The sequence below is a fragment of the Theobroma umbraticum genome, unplaced genomic scaffold (assembly GCF_002168275.2).
Source record: "Theobroma umbraticum cultivar Fairchild unplaced genomic scaffold, ASM216827v3 scaffold_67.0, whole genome shotgun sequence".
Taxonomy (NCBI): Eukaryota; Viridiplantae; Streptophyta; class Magnoliopsida; order Malvales; family Malvaceae; genus Theobroma; species Theobroma umbraticum.
This window is the reverse complement of record NW_018397262.1, coordinates 3,846,636-3,863,937: the sequence shown is the minus strand read 5'-3', so window position 1 is coordinate 3,863,937 and position 17,302 is coordinate 3,846,636. Positions and strand designations below refer to the sequence as shown.

Here is a 17,302-nt window from a genome sequence, read left to right as displayed (position 1 = left end):
TTCAAAGGAAAGTAGATTCATGGAATTATAATATTTTTTTGTATACACATAAAAATAAAATTTTATTACAAATTTATCGTAATAATTAAAAATTATAAATGTTAATTACATGTTTAGTACTCCAACTATACTGAAAATATCGATTTTGTACCTGAAATATAAACGTTCATTACTAGGCATTCAAACTTTAATCGCTTGAACGTTTTGCACCTTTGACAAATAGTGTTAGTCAACGAGGGGTGATGTGGTAAAAAAATAATCAATAGAAATATGTCACATGTCAAAAATATCACATCATTTTTTATTTTATTTTTTAAAAAATTTCTTTTTAATTTTAAATTTAAAAAATTCAAAAACTGAATAATTAAATTAAAAACTTTTTTTTAAAAAAAGAAACTTTAAAAATAAAAATAAAAAATGGAGGCCGCACGTCTTATTAAAATGATATTTTAAAAAAAAGTTTATTAATAAAGTGAAATTAAAGTAATTAAAATTTTATTTTTATGTTACGTCAAACATTTTAATGAATGGAGTAACTAAAAAATTATGTAAACGTTACGAAAATATAAAATTATAAAAATGTTATGGATTCAAGTGAGAAAAAATATTACGAAATATCTATTGATTAAATAAAAATATTATGAATTTAGAATTTATTAAACTAAATTTTTACGTAATTAACAAGTGTTTTCTTATTAAGTAATAAAATATTTTATATAAGAAATAAATTTTTTATTTTCAAACAAGTATAACGAGTTTTAAGTTGAATCAAATTACACTTATACCCTTAGGAGTTTTTTTAGTTTTTTAACCCAAGCCTACCATTATTGGGCGGGCTCGTGTGCTAGTCCTCCTCGTCTCATTAAACAAGGGAAACTCTTCTATTGTCTCAAAGTCTCACTCCCAAGCCTCAGCTTACGAGGTAACGATCTCCTGTGGCTGAACACTGCAGGTAACCCTTTTTTCTGCTTTTCGCCTCATTTCCCAGTTTCCATTGGCTCAATCTTCTTTGGTATCTCAAGCCAATTTCCTATCTTTGCATTGAAAAGTAGAGCTCTGTTTAGATAGGGAAGTATATAGATAACATCTAACCGGGTTACTGTTTGATGAAATGCTTCAGTGAATAAGAGCTTTGGCAAATGCATTGAGTTTTACTGCTCATTTGTTAACTGGGTTTTGGCTTATTGGGATTGCTTCCAAACTAAGTTTGTAAGCTTGCCAAATGCCTATCATGACCATAAAATAGCATTTAACTTTCCTTTTAAAACACATTTTAGGGTGTAAATGTATAACTATAGGAGGAATTATTGAGGAAAGTGCTCCTTTTAGAAAAAGATTGGGAGAGATTGTGATCATGCTATGTTGCTAAGGGGCTTTTGTGATTTCATTAATTTCAACTGAGACACTACTGTTGAAATTTTCCTGCTTTCAATTGCAGGTGGTTTTTACTGACAGAAGGTTAATTTCCAAGGCAATGAGTTGAGAGTTTTATCTTTCAGTTTTCATTTTCTTTTATTTGTGGATAAAGCTTTGAATTTTCTTTTTCTTTTTATCATTTCTTGATTTTTGGAAGGAATGGTTTGTTAGCTACTACTCAACATATTAGATAAGGAGATCATATCATCTTCTAGGTAACATGTATAGGGTTAGTCAAAACTCATTTTCATTTCGAAGATGGTTGCATGCATCATCCCGTGATGGCCCTTCAGAAACCTTGAAGAGAAAGGTTGCTGAAATGGAGAAGATGAAGAAAGGGAGGAACCCCAGGAAGGATCAGTTGTTTGTGGAGGTTCCGGAATCAAGATCGTTTCTTGATACAGCAACACTGCCAATGGTTCTTACTGTAGCTGGAATTGCACTTTTTGCAAAGCTGCTCATGATGGTTTGTTCTTTCATCCTATGTTTTATTAGGAATTCTAGTTTGTTTACTTCCCATGGTTAGTAATTTGATGATTGCTTTTAGTTGGTCACTTAAAGAGCCTATATGGATTCAATAGGCTTCCCTGAAGATGCAAAGTCAATATCTTATGTTGTTATTTATGGAAAACACAAATTTAGAGTAAAACAACCCTTTCTAAAAGCATTTACTTCTGGAAGGTTATTCTTAATCCATAGTTCAGAGACTTTATAAAAGTTCTTATTCGTAATGTGTGACTCTAGCTAGCCCTCAAGACTTCATAACTTCATTCTGCACTATGGCGGAATACAGGGTATCAATAGCAAATGGAATATGAATTCAGAAATCACGCACCAATTATAAAATTCGATTTGGTGAAGATTTTTTGCGGTATCTTTAGTCACATAATCCTCTTGCCTAAATGGAAAAGGATGAAACCTCCCAAATCACTTGTCATTGCACATCAATTTTTTTGTTTCCAGGCTTTATGAACATTTATCATCAATTCCCTCTTTTAGTACTTACTACCTACTGAAGAGATTATGCAATTGATATTTTGTCCGCTGGCAGCATGATGACTCAAAGTCCCAAGAACTGATTGAGCGCAAAATAAAGAATGCTCCTCCTGGACAAGGCACAGTCAGGATGCTTACTCGTGAGGAGTGGGAGGAATTTCGAGAAGTGAGACCAAGAACTCCTTTTGAATCCAAGCTTGCTCGTCCAAATGCACAAATAAGAACCGGAGAACCATTGCATATGGTAAGCCAAAGGACTATTAGGTACTTCATATTTTTGATGGATGAATATCTGAATCTGTTTTTTGTCATATTGATGGTAATATCAAATACTGTATTCATCACGTTTCTCTTTAATTATTGTCTTGCCACTTAATTTCAAACCTTTTCCCCTAAGCCAAAGTGTAATACATTTATCCAAGTGATAACACCTCTGCTGCATATGATTTCATAACCTGATTCTTCCTTATGAATTTGAAATTCTATTTCTTTTTCTCAGAAACCTGTATAGAAGCAACAAGGAATTTCTGATCTTGTGTTTCCTGTCATATTGATCATAATCTTCTACTTATTAAGAGTCATAGTTTGACTTTAATGAGTGATAGCAAGCTTTAGAGTTTTTTTTAATTAAATTGTAACATCATACTTGTAACATAACTGCTTATTGCAAATTTATTAGGGGAAAGTGAAAGCTTTACGGTGTGTAAAGCTTTACATTGAAGCTTTACATTGAACAATTGACAAATATCAGGCATGTAGTTGCAGCTACTTGGCTTGACAGAAATGTTAAACCTTGACAGCACACGGTACATGTTTGTCACTGTATCAATGCTTGTCTCTCTATACCTCGTGTCTTCTCTCTCTTTGCCATATCCTATTAGATGCTTCAATCTTACTGTATAAGCATCAGGCACTCATCAAGTCTCACTTGGTTTGTACTTTTCTTCATGCCCTTTTTTAATTGCAGTTGGACCAGGGCACGGTGTTGCAAACAGCTCTTTATGCCTGTGTTGAATGCATCAAAATGATTTTCAAAATAATGCACTAGCTAATAAACTGCTACATAGACTTGAAAGCTTGTCATGCTGATTTTCTTCTTGTATGTAGGAGGACTTGAAGAATTGGACAATTGATGTTCTTACAGATGCACTTACACGAGCTGAAGACTGTGCTAATCGCAAGTAGATGTGATATTAGTTAAGAAGGCCATTCACTATTTTTTTTCCCTTGAGTACAAACACTCTTCATCGACTGAATTGAAAACCTTAATGATTTTGATGCCTAATGTGTGTAATTACACATATCTGTATATCGGTATATGGCTCAAATGGATTAACATAGGATCAAACTGGAGCCAATGAATTTATTGGATCTTCAGCAGATTTATAGAAGCATATAATATTTAACATTGTATGATATCAGCTTGGTTTATCCTAAAAAGGGGGATGAACTTTACATTTGTACTATTTTGATTTCTTTTAATTTTAAATTATCATTAGTGTTATCCCAGAAAGAACTAAGTATCATTCAGTATTTTGATATCTTGAGGTTGCTTCTACAGTTAGAGCAGCATTGAAGTTCTCATTTGGGAGATTTGAATTTAAGATACAAAGTTTGAAGTTTTTGCCTATGGATAAGTTTATTTTAATGCTTTATTTGGTTTCATTCAGGTAAATGTCAATTACTACGTGTAAGTAAATGTGATTGGTTGACATGGTAGAAAAAAATGCATCTGGAAATATCAATGTGTAAGTCCACAGCTTGATTGTAAGAAATAAGTGAGAAAGGATGTTCATTTTGTGTTTCCTTTTGCTTTACAAGTTAATGAGTCAGTCATGTGCGAAAGATTGGCATGTTTCCCATCTCCTAAAGCGACCTTCAATTGGATTCTTTTATTGTCAATGACAGCTACTACAAAGGATATTCTTTCCAAGTTTTCAAAGACTGGAGACAGCCAGGCGGCCACTCACCAAAGCATGCCAACCACACATTGTTTCTATTTTATCCATTTTTACCTTCCTCAATGCCATCTCTTCTTCTTTTACGCTTTTACCACAACAGATATTGCCGCTAACCAAATTATTTTCAGTAACAAAGAGATGGAAATAGTGTTGCTAAAGGGTTTTCTTCACTTTGCTCCTTGGTTTACTATTTGAAAGTAAAAGGCAATGTTCAAATGAAATATTTTTTCCCAGTTAAGCAGGAAGCCACACTTCAACAATAAGAGCAGAAAAGAGAAATGAAGACTCAAATCCATGAATTATTCACTCATTTCCATAAGACATAAATGCAATTTCTTCCATTAAAGACTAGTACATGAGTGTTGAAGCCGTGATATTCAAAAAATAATACACCTGCTAGGAGGCTGCAGATGACACAAATTGTAAAGTACCTAAAATGATTCTTAAAAGAACGAATACTGAGGAAACTAAGATACAGCTCTGACCCGGCTAGTGTGGAATGAAAGATGGAATACCTAATACCTTATAGTTTGCGTAAAATTAATAGGTGGAAGCCAACAGTAACAAATGAATGGAACTGAAAAGATATTCCTGGCCATAATACTAAATGCAGAAAGCAGAAGTCAATACTGGGGTTATAGCTGAAAACCTGCTTTATTAGGCTCAGGTTCTCTTGTTGGGTTCAAAGACATACTTAATCAGTGATTCCTTGATTGGTAGCAACTCAGGGAACTCATTCTTCAACTTGGATGCATCCATCTCATTATTGCTTCGAGGGGCAACTATCACCTTGGCTTGTTCTTCCAATGTGAAGTTTGCCCACTGATAGTTGGAATCAATGTAAGTTTTGTACAGCTCCAGGATCTCATTGTGGCTCACAACCCCAGGGTTTGTGAAGTTCCATATACCCCTCAAGTTCCTCTTTGCCATCTCAATAGAAATAGGTAGAAGTTCATCCAAGATTGTCATGCTGTTGGGAATGTTGACCACCTTGTTGTAGCGTGAAATCTTGGTGATGAAGTTGCGGGGGTTGTTTAGGTCAGATGAGATTGGCATTCGGACTCTGAGGGTGCAGACATTGTCATATTCTTTCAACAGCTCTTCAACCTAAAAAAGTTGGAGGCAATTTATGAACACTTAAGACACAAATTAACAAACAAAATGGGAATCAGATCAAAGATGTTCAATGTAATTACCATAGCCTTGGTTTTTGAATAGAAGGAACCAGTGAAATTGGGTTTGTCTTCCTCTTTAAACCCAACGCCAGAGCCCTCAAAATGTGCAGCATCATACTCAAATATACACCCAGTAGCAAAATTCATCATCAAAAGCCCATGCTCTCTGCAAACATCTGCTAAGGTCAAGGTTCCAGCCACATTGGTGCGAATTGTTTCTGTTTTGTGAGATTCACACCAATCAACATTGGGTCTACCCGTCACACCAGCAGCATTAAAAACATGGGTTGGCTTTATATTTTGGATATCTGCCAGAAGCGATGAACGATCTTCCAAGCGTCCTCTTCCATATTCAAAGGGAATACCTTGTTTCTCACATAACTGACCAAGTACGCCTCCAATCCAGCCCGTCCTGCCATATAATAAGAACTTCAAGGATGGTTTTCGGGGAGAGCCACTACTTTTGGAGGTTGGAACCACCATTCGGGTCTGATTAGGACCATTTACAAATGATGAACCCTTTCCCTCTTCAGAATCAAAGTGTCTACCACCAGGCATCATCAGCATCCTTGGGTGTGGAAGCAGTGCACCAGACACATCACCCCACCAATCAGGATTTTGAGTGTACCACTCTATAGTTTTCTTCAACCCCTCTTCCCATACGGTACGCTCCGACCATCCCAAGTTATTCAGTTTCTGATCATCGAGAAAATACCTCTGGTCATTGAATGGTCTGTTTTCAACAAACTTGATGCTTGTCTCAGGATCCATTGAAAAAAGTTTACATATATCTTTGGCAACATCAATCACTCTCCTTTCCTTCTTTGTTCCAATATTATAAACATGACCAACTTCACCCTTGTGAAGAATGACTTCAAATGCCTCAGCCACATCCTCACAGTATAAATAACTCCTCACATTAGAACCGTCCCCATGAATTGGAAGAGTCTTCCCCCTCATTGCTAAGAGGATAAACTTCGGAATTAATTTTTCAGGGAACTGGTTGGGACCATAAACATTGTTTCCACGGGTTGTAATCACAGGTAACCCATATGACCTACCATATGCCATAACAAGCATTTCAGCTCCAGCTTTTGTTGCAGAGTACGGGTTTGTTGGAAGCAGTTGGGAAGCCTCATGGTTTCCTACAACAGCATCCTCATCTGTCTCCCCGTAAACCTCATCTGTGCTCACATGGATGAACCTCCTGATCTGGCCAGTAACTTTGCAGGCTTCAAGCAGGACATGAGTGCCATAGATATTGTTCTTCGTAAACTCAAAGCTATTCCCAAATGAGTTATCAACATGAGTTTGGGCTGCAAAGTGCATTATTGTGTCAATAGACTCAGTGATGAGGAGGTAGTTAACAAGGTCAGCACTGCCAATGTCCCCCTTCACAAACTTAAAGTTTGGAGAGGACTTAGAGGGAAGCAGGTTTTTCAGGTTTGAGCAATAATCAAGCTTGTCAAGCACAACAATCTTGTAGTCCGGGTAGTTTCGAATGAGCCGATTGGCAACATGAGATGCAATGAACCCAGCAGCCCCAGTAATCAGGATATTCTTGGGCGTATAACTAGCCATAGTGAAACCAATTCTACAAAAAAAAAAAAAGGATATACACAACCTAATATCAGAACTATGGCAAAGGATAATAACAATCAGCACCAACTTGCATAAACAAATACCTAAAAAGGTTAATAGAATCTGGGACCAAAGCTAAAATAAGCATGTAAAAATCCAAACCATATAAAGACACACACACATGTAAGCACCGACAAACTGAGTCAGCAAAATTCCATCTAAACAGAAGATTCCACCAGATCTCATTCTAAATGAATATAAATAAATAAGAAGAAAAAAGCAATATTAAAAAAACCGATCTGCCGGCAACATAGGAGGATCATACCATCCACTGAAATCAAATCACCTCATTGTTTTTTTCTCTTTGGTTTGGCTCATCAAATTAAACTTGAATTTTTTGCCTAGCATTTATTCAAGCATTTCATTTCCACAGATCTTATAACAACCAACTACGTAACGCTCCCATTTTTCTTTCTCTCAATTCAATGTTTGCAGTCACAGTTCAACTAACAAAGAAGAAAATGATCCATAAGTTTATGACTTCATCAACAAGATCCACCTTAATTTCCAGATCCAATGTAAATAAAAGATTACTACTTTTAAAATGTAAAAAAAATTAAGATCTTTTAAATCCCATTTCATCATATATATATATAAAGAGATCCAGATCCAATTATTAAGCAAATAAATGTAGCCAAAGTAAAAGCTAAAGAAGCAATCCAAGACATGATTTTTTTTTCCACAATTAACAACAGATCTAAGAAAATTAAGAAATACCCAGATCATAAAATGGCCTCAATTAATCAAAAGAAATACAATGATCGTTCACATTTGATCCTCCAACAATGACACAGAGAAATGAGAAACTTTGACTTACGAGATGAAGAGAAATCAATCAAAATCCAGATAGAGAAATAGAAACACACAAATTCTAGAGAGAGAGAGATATGTGGAGAGTGTTGAGAGAGAGAAACAAGGAGCTTTTGAGAACGAAGCTTTGAGGGAGAGGGAAAGTGTGGAGACTTCGTGTATATATATACATATATATAGCTCTGTAAATAAGAGAGACAGTTAAGGGGAGCCATGAAATTATACAAAGTGACAAAAATACCCTTACGTTGCGGATATATTTGCTTGTGTCACGTTCCTTGTGTGGATGATGACGGTAAGGGTTAGTTGGGAACAAAAGAAAGTGTCGGACACAACTGTTCTTCATGATTAAGTCAGGTGGTGAGTACATTTATCTTCTATAAAGCAAGTTTTAATTAGGTAATAAAAATTAAGGTTACGCCTGCTACCCAATAGGATGTTGACAAGTGTTAATTGCTTCCATACTTAGAATTTACCCTAACCCTCTTTTGCTTTAATTTTTTTGGGTTAGAAAGTTTGGCCTTTTTAGTTTTAATTTTATTTGCATTATTTGGTGAATTTTATTTGCATGACCTAAAAATAGAAAAATATGTCTTCTTTATTATCTGAAGAAGCTTTATTTTTTTATTTTGACTAATCAAAGATTAATTTATTTCAAATTACCTATAAAAGATAAGATAAGATTTTTGTTCAAAAAAAATCAACCACCCGATTAACTTTACGGGTAAAATCTAAAATCTAAATTTTGTTACTGTTTATATTTTTATAAATATATATACATCATTGTTTGTACTTGCGAGAGATACCATAGAGAATTTAAATTTTATAATATAGAATAAAAAATATATTTTTAAAAAATTGAATAATAATTAAAAATGCAATTGAATTAAGAGAAAGCTAATAGAATAATGGTATTAAAGCTTAAATTATATTTGGAAGAAAAAATTTTGACTTGTTTACTTTAGAGATTAATGTAAATTAAATAAGAAACTTCATTAAGAAGTTGATACATTAATTAAATACTATATACTTTTCAAACTAGGCATGCTTTGAATACCCAAGCAGCCCAAACAGTCATTTGTCACAATATTCCAACTGCCGAGTGAGTTTGACGCGGTTCAGCACACCGAGTCTTTTTTTCCCTACTTTCTCTTCCTTCTATTCTTTTTCTTAGCAATTAAACATAGTTGAGGTATTAAGCCCAATTAAAACATTGTACAAATTCATTTATTTATTCCTTATGATTGAAAGCATATAGTATATGGGGTCCATGAGAATTTAATGGAGGCCATTTCAGGATTTGCTAGGAGGAAAAGAAGCTTCAGTGACAGGACAGGTGCTGTGAAGTTGCCTGAATCCTTGATTCTGGAAGAATCATTTTCAATGTTTGTGATATCTTGTAACCATTTTAATGGCAACAATATGCAGTTTTCCTATGTTGTAAGATACAAAGACATGGGAAGATTTCAGTTTCAGCTTTGGGAATATACATGAATGGGGTAGAAGCTAGAAGAAGAGGAAGAGGAAGAGGAAGAGGGTGTGTAGGTGGAAGAGACAACTCCTCAGAAACAACCTTTTCTTAACTATTCATGAACTTTAGTACTTTAAATTGTTTTCACTTAAAAATTAGAGATTTTATTAACAAATTTTATATTAACATGACATTTGTACTACTTAAAGGTGTTTGGAGGATAGGTTTTGAATTGACATTAATATAATATCAAGTTTTAAAATATAATATTAACAGAAAAAATTATCTAATACGCCTGTTTTTAAATTTGGGATTAGAAGATTATCATATATTTTATTAAGATATATTTTAAAAAATATAAAAAAAATTTAAACCCGTTTATGAAATTTAAAACTTATAAACTGATCGTCCATATTAATAACTTGGCTTTTCAATCAAAGCTTTTAATATTGAATCATAGAAGTTGATGTAACCTTTTATTGCTTGGGCCCAGGGCCCATGAGGGATATGATTTAATTGCTTTGAAACAGAGTGTTGGGATTTCACCCATCAGTACTTAAAAGAGTGTCAGTAAGCAAATTGAGGCTATCATATTCAGATATATGTCATGTCTTTACAGTTTATATTATCTTGGGTGATCTTATCATCCAGGGTATTTTCTCCCTAATGTCTGCTCCAAAGAATAGACATGTTAATGGGTCGAGGTGCAAATATATTTAGTCAAGTGAAATCATTTTGTCCTTCTTTTTTCTTTTTCAAAAATCTTATTTTCATAGAAAATTTTTCTTTTTTTCTTTTTCACGAAAAACCAATCATATTTATTGAAATTTATAACCTACTTACATTGAAGCAAAATTAGACCTAAAATTATGTATCGGATCACTTTACATTAAATTCATCGTGTTAATGTTCCAGCTAGTTCTTGGCCTTTTCGCAAAACACATTGTTTATGAGCTAGTGCAATAATTTTTCTTTAGGGAGCTTGATTAGGACCATAACGTGTGGAGGTTAAAGGTTGCGGGCACGTGATCACTTCTATCTCCTTCGGTAAAGGGCAGCCATGCAACTTCTATATGTTTGGAAATGGCAAGATCGATCGATTTGGTGATGTTATCATTGCAGCAGGGTATAAAAGCACTGTTAGGAACTGGCTCAAGGTGGTATACTATATCTTATTCTTCTTAACATAGAAAAATTACACGAACCTTGGATGAAAATGGAATGTCCCCCAGAAAAGGTTTTCCTAATCATTGCAAAGGGAGAATGGTATTTACTTGTTTGGGTTTTCAAGCAGGGGATCGCAAGGTATCTCAAATGATAGCACAAAATATAGCAAGAGATACAAATGGGTGCTTTGGGTTATGATTATGAAGTTCAGGAAGATAGAAGAGGAATGAGTTGTTTCCATGTAAGAAAAGAAATTTACATACTGATTCTATTTAGAAAAGTAGCTCAAGTTTCAGTTGAAAGCTCCATTAATCTCAAAGAGAGAGAGATGAAAGTAAGGTTTCTTGCAACTGATAAGTCGCCACAGACCTCTCTTCGTTCCCTTTCCGTACGTACGTTTGTCCCTTTGCTGATTCTTTGCTTCAAAAAATCATTGTTCTGCTGCCAACGATTTATGTTATTACTCCTCTTTCACAGATGCCCCCATGCGCATGTAGCTTTTAGAACTAGCTAGTAACTCCGAAACTTTTGCAGTTAAGCATGTTTCCTCCTCCAAGTTTCTCACAGATATATATATTCCATTTAGTTTGTGTTTTAGTCTTAGTATGTTTACCATATGTATTAACTTCTAACCTTATACGGCAGGATATTAATTGGTTTTTTTAACTAATTAAACTGTCTGTCTTCAACCCAGAGTGATGAATATGAATCAACATCTAAAAATGTATATGATACAAACCTATTAAGAACCCTTTATTTTACTAAACTGAAGGATAATCCATTCTTATAACATATATGGTCCTCTCTTATTATATTAATCTTTCTTGATTAAGTACAAATTTTCGAGGTAAAAAAACATTTGAATCAATTGAAGGATGTATCACTAGAATTTAATCTAGCTTTTAATCCAATATAACGAGTATAATTAGACCACGTAAAAGAATAATTGTAATGGCTCTTAACAAGTATCTCGATGATTAAAACTTGATTTATTAATATGATATATGGAATAAAAAAATTATCGTAGGTATAATTGATGAACAACTTTCTAATCGTTTTGAAGATGATCGACTTTCTCTCTCCCTTTTGGAATTTCTCACAGTTGGCTTCCCCTTTAATAGCTAACGACTTTTTCTTTCTTTAATTCCAAGACTAGTACGTGTTTCATGTTGTCCTGTTCCCTGTTTACAGTTATATATACATATTGCTCATGGCTATGAGATCTAAGTAACCCAAAAAACTTTGTAACCAAGCAATAAGTTCTACATTCTGGGAAAAAGAAAAGGTAAGTTGCTATTTTATGTATTTTAATGTTGTTGTGTAATTCTTTTAGCAATTCTTTTATATCTTTAAAAGATTATTATTCTCTGCATGGATAGTTTAAGATAGCAAAGGAGTAGCAGCAGTATTTAACAGCATTCCATTACTTGTAATGTGCTTTATTTTCTGAAAAATCTTGTATGACTCAAGCATAGCAACAGATGGATTGCTTCTGCTTTCATATATTCTTTCCCTGCAAGAGGAAAACAGAGCAAGCTCCAACAATATCTGGGTTAAGACCACTGCTCTAATTCTCGAATCAGACTTCAATTATGGTTTCAGGCACAGCCACAATCACAAAGAAGTCAAGCTGCTATTCAGTTTAGTTTCAATCGACATATTGGGTCCATTGGTTTTGCATAACAAGCCCCAGAAAGATGCTGCTTATAAGTAAGTATTAACTGCAAATAATTGCACTGACTCTGTTTCTTGTAGATGGGAAGAGAAAGTAATGAGGTGTTTCTTGTATATGCAAATAATTATCATGATTTTACTTTTTATTTTATATAAGAACAATGTGTTAAAATTGGTATTGGTTTAGTTATTTATTCATGTTCAGCAACTTGTAGGAAGTAGAAACAAATAACAAAAAGCAAGAAAAAAGCCAAAATCTTTGAATGTTTTGTAGCTATGGTGTTGCTTCTCTCGTTAAGCGTATCCGTTAATATTTTATCAACTTGAACTCGAAAGAAACTAGTCTGTCTTGTATTCTTACTCCAAGGAATAGTCTTTTTCTTCAAACAATATATATTTCCTAGGCATGTAGCAACAATTAGACAAGTACCCAAGTCATATAGAATATTGCTTTAAACAAATAGATATTTAAACAACCACCAAATTAACGTTTCTTGATTATTCTGAACATATGTTGTGATTTTCAGTTGCCTGTGCTCTATTCTTCACGAAGGTCAAGGATGCAATATTTACCATGAAAACCCTTTGGATCAAATGTCAGATTCGGGCCACGGTTGTAGTGAGCGTTTGCATTCAACTCCTGCTTGTCATATTGGGTAATCGACGGCGATACAGTCGTAAACGCTCACTGTATACATCACTCACTGTTTCGCTAATGTGCCTGCTTGGAGATTGGATAGCAACAGTTGCTCTGAATAGCCTCCTTGAGAGCAGTGAGGAACAATTAACAAGCCCATTGGTTGTTTTTTGGGCACCTTTCCCGCTCTTCCATCTTGGTGGCCCTGATACAGCCACTGCTTATTCTTTATCAGGGAATGACGACTGGGTCAAACATTTCTTGGGCCTATGCTGCCAGCTTGGGGTTGCTCTTTATGTCTATCTCAAGTTTTGGACCATAACCCTAACAACTCTGACATATCTGGCGATCCCAATATTCTGACATATCTGGCGATCCCAATATTCATTGTTGGGATTATCAAGTACGGAGAAAGGGTTTTGGTTCTTTTCGATGCTAGCGATGCACAGCTACGGAAGTCAGTTTTCAAAACTCCAACTAATTCAGGCATCGAAGATGTTCTTTTGGGGGCTGATCAGCCGAGAGTGCTGTTCCGGTTGGATGATTATTTACAAGGAAAAGGAATACATTTGAAATACGGACATCTTCATCAAGCATCTCTATCATTCAGCATGTTCGGGCCCCTATTTTTGGACCTCAAGCTCAGTATTTACAAACACTTTTAAGTTATTTATTTACATTAGATCAAATGTCAATGGGAAGGGCCTTCCAATTGGTGGAGATTGAACTAGGATTTTTGAATGATTTGCTTTATGCCAAGATTCCTATGGTTCTATCTCGAAATGGTGTGATTCGACGGTCCATCTGCTCATCTTTCCTTTTTTTCATACTAATTGCCTTGTCGATCATTGTTGGGAACCACGGCTATCCAAAAGTTGACATTGCCATAACCTATTTGCTCTTACTTAGAGCTACCTTTTTGGAAATCTATTCGGCCGTATTGCATGTCTGTTCTGACGCGGGAATTCAGTGGTTGACTAATCAGGACAACAAGCTGCTTAAGGCAATTGGATCTAATTTGGTTTCTGTAACTAAGACCAATAGATCAGGAATACAGTCAATGGCACAAAACAGCCTAATAGACTATTGCCTCAAGGCCAAGTCAACCAAGTTTCGTTTGGTTCCAAATTTTTGACACCGAGGACTTCATGGGCAAATATCGAAATACATCTTGGAAAGATGTGAATGTTGATTTAAAGAACGAAATCTACACTCATTTATTAAAGAAACGGGAGAAATATAAACAGGAAATCTTTGATTACGACTGTCTTTTACGGTTATTAGATGAGAGGGGCCTTAATGTGCTGATTGAGAAAGGAGAAAAAGAAGAATTGGGTTGGAGATTAGATGGTGTAGAATTCACCCACAGTCTCCTCATTTGGCACATCGCTACGTATCTTGTCTTCCATGGCGATCATCAAAGAGGTTTCGTAGGCGCTTTCGGGCCAGACTGCAACATTAGCAAGCTTCTATCTGATTACATGATGTACCTTCTTTTCATGAGTCCAACAATGCTTCCCCAAGGCATTATTAAGATAAGGCTCCAAATATTTGTACGGAGGCCATGAATTTCTTTCATGGGGAATTAGATCAACAGAATGTTGTCGAGGCTTTATTTGGTATCGGTACAGAATATCGATCTCTTTTAATGGCGATGGGAACTCAAACGAAATCGGTATTCTTTGAAGGATGCCAGATTGCCTGTCAATTAGTTTCGACAGACCGATGGGATCATGAAGAAAAATGGGAAATGATTGCTCGAATATGGCTTGAAATGTTGACTCATGCTGCAAGTGGGTGTACATGGAAAGAGCATGCCAGACAACTTAAGCAAGGTGAGGAGTTGCTCACTCGTGTTGCCCTTCTCATGGCACATTTTGGTTTAAGCAAGAAGATCCAGATGGGTGGATATACCCCATGAACTTGCAGCTGGAGGCTATCGGCCTGGATGGGATTGGGACAATCTTCACCGATTGGCTTATTAAAATGAAATTAATTTTTCAACAAATTTACTAAATAATTAGCACTTTTTATCATGCAAGCTAGCTCCACAAAGGTACGTCATTAAAGCTAGTTCAATCTTTGACTTTGTTCTATTAGATTTTCTCAATAATAAAGTGTGTATTTACATTATTTAATTTATTTTATCTTTTATTAAAACAAGTTAAATTTATTTGCTTTTGATGAATTGATAATATTATAGTTTATAATATAATCTAATAAAATGAATTTGATTCCAATGTTACATGTGGGTTTAAAAGTATAAATCCGTGTAAAAAATCTTAAAAATTCACTCTATAAAAATAAAAATAAATCTTCTCTCCGTACTACAAAAAGAGAAAGATCTCACCAAATTAATTTTAACTATTAATCTAATTAATATTATTTTTGTTATAAAATCATAAATAAAAAATCATGTAAGTGATTGTATTCATAATTCTTACCATAAGAATCTTGCAATAAAGTTTAACATATTCTTCTCATACTCCTTATTCTCAAAATCTTTATTCCCTCGCACTAGGGGGACGGTAAGCCAACAATGGCCCCCTCAAAATTTTTAAAAATATTTATTTCTTATATATATTTTATCAATGGCCCTATCAAAATTTTTGAAAAGTTTTATTTATTATATATTATTAATGACCCATTCAAAATAAATTTTTTATTTTATAATTAATATAAATAAAAAAATAAAATAACTTCACAAACCTACTTAATTTTATCTTAATTTAAATTTCTCTACACCTCTTTCTCTTTTTCTTTTTCTCTTCTCTTTTTTATCTTTTTATTTTTATTTCTCTTTTCTAATAACTCACCATAGAAACACACCTTATTCTTCAAAAGAGATTTATGAGCTTGTGAGTTTAAAAAAAGCAAGACAGAGATCACTCACCACTGTTGTGTAAAATTGAGAGAAGTAAAGTTTTCTTTTATCTTCTTTTTTCTAGTTATTTTATTTAACTATTATATGAAATCTTGTATTTCGTATGTAATTATTTATATTTTATTTTTTATAGTTTTATGTTTTATTTTTTAAGTTTAAATATAAATAAATAAGAATATTGAATGATGAATTTGAATTTAAAAAATATCATCGAGCAGAATTTTCTTAAATAACTATTATAAGTTTTTTTTTTACTTTTTTATTTAGATGTTATATAAAATTATTATTTATTATAAATCTTTTGATCTTTGATTAAATTCAACATATTAATTTTAAAATTTTTTAACTTTTATTTTTTTTCGTTTTTGACTTTCTTAACAAAAATTGGTTAGTTTCGCCTCTGCCTCGCACTCTCCCTTTCAAAATATTTTGTAATTGTGCCTTTACCAAATCATTGTGTTTGAGATGGAAAAAAGTTAAAAGTAATAGAAAAAAGTTAACAGTATTAATGGAGTGATAATCAACAACTTCATTTCATTTTATTTCATTTATCTCAATCTTTGATTCATGATTTAATTTATGATAAAATTTTCAATTTTAATAATTAATATTTTTTCTTAAGAGCAATTGCCAATATATTTCAATATATACATATAACACGTGAAATTAATATTTTAAAACCCATATTAAGATGGAAATGAAAAAACCTTTGGAAATTAAGAAAAAGAACAATTATTAACCCATTTGTTAATTGATAAAATTTTTGATAAAATCAGCCTAGATTCATCCTTGATAAGGCACAGGGGAAATAGGCCGACAAATTAACAAAGACGCTGATGCTACTGCTGCGGCTGCTTTTTCTTTTTTTTTTTTCTATATTTTCACCTAATTTCATGATAATGTTTAAGAGTTTTTAGGGGTTATTCTTTTTATAAGTTAATTATTATTCTTTAAATAATTAATTAACCAAGATGAAGGTGAGTTTACGAGAATTGATTTGGTGTGAGTGGGCATATACTTGTTATTATATGTCTTTAAAAAATTATAAAACGGCATGATTTTAATGAGTGTTTAAAATATGCACCTTTTAAGATTACCTTAATATAATTTATAATTTATAATTTTTTATTCTATTAATTAGGGTGGAGAGAAAATATAGAAATGAATGAAATATTAAGTATATAAGATAGATAACAGAAGGCATTGTTGAAAAAGAAGAAGTCCCTTTGTGAAGGACTACTCCTTGGCAAGATACAAATCATAAAGTGTTAAAGAAACCAATAAAAATGATGTATGATAATGATAAATATCCTATTGTATTTGAGAGTATTCATATTTTATTATTACTTACGGCCATTGCTAAGTATTCATTAAAAAGTTTAATAGTAAAGTTTCTTATTCATTGAATTAATACTAAATAAATAAGGCAACTTGATCAATGTGTTTTTCTTTTGGGGTTTTTGATAGAGA

The 17,302-nt window shown here is 33.4% G+C and overlaps 2 protein-coding genes across 2 annotated transcripts; one reads left to right on the top strand and one right to left on the bottom strand.

Moving 5' to 3' along the window:
* Nucleotides 1–836: 836 nt before the first annotated feature.
* On the top strand, nucleotides 837–3,945 carry LOC110419484 (cytoplasmic dynein 2 light intermediate chain). Its single transcript, XM_021432555.1, has 4 exons — nucleotides 837–952; nucleotides 1,439–1,882; nucleotides 2,468–2,656; nucleotides 3,520–3,945. Exons 2-4 carry the CDS (start codon nucleotides 1,637–1,639, stop codon nucleotides 3,595–3,597), a joined length of 513 nt encoding a protein of 170 aa, XP_021288230.1. The 5' UTR covers nucleotides 837–952; nucleotides 1,439–1,636; the 3' UTR covers nucleotides 3,598–3,945.
* A 738-nt stretch (nucleotides 3,946–4,683) lies between these two features.
* On the bottom strand, nucleotides 4,684–8,142 carry RHM1 (rhamnose biosynthesis 1). Its single transcript, XM_021432567.2, has 3 exons — nucleotides 8,007–8,142; nucleotides 5,570–7,142; nucleotides 4,684–5,480 (listed from the first exon to the last, which is right to left on the bottom strand). The coding sequence occupies exons 2-3, from the start codon at nucleotides 7,127–7,129 to the stop codon at nucleotides 5,037–5,039; spliced, it is 2,004 nt and encodes a 667-aa protein (XP_021288242.1). The 5' UTR covers nucleotides 7,130–7,142; nucleotides 8,007–8,142; the 3' UTR covers nucleotides 4,684–5,036.
* Between the last annotated feature and the right edge of the window lie 9,160 nt (nucleotides 8,143–17,302).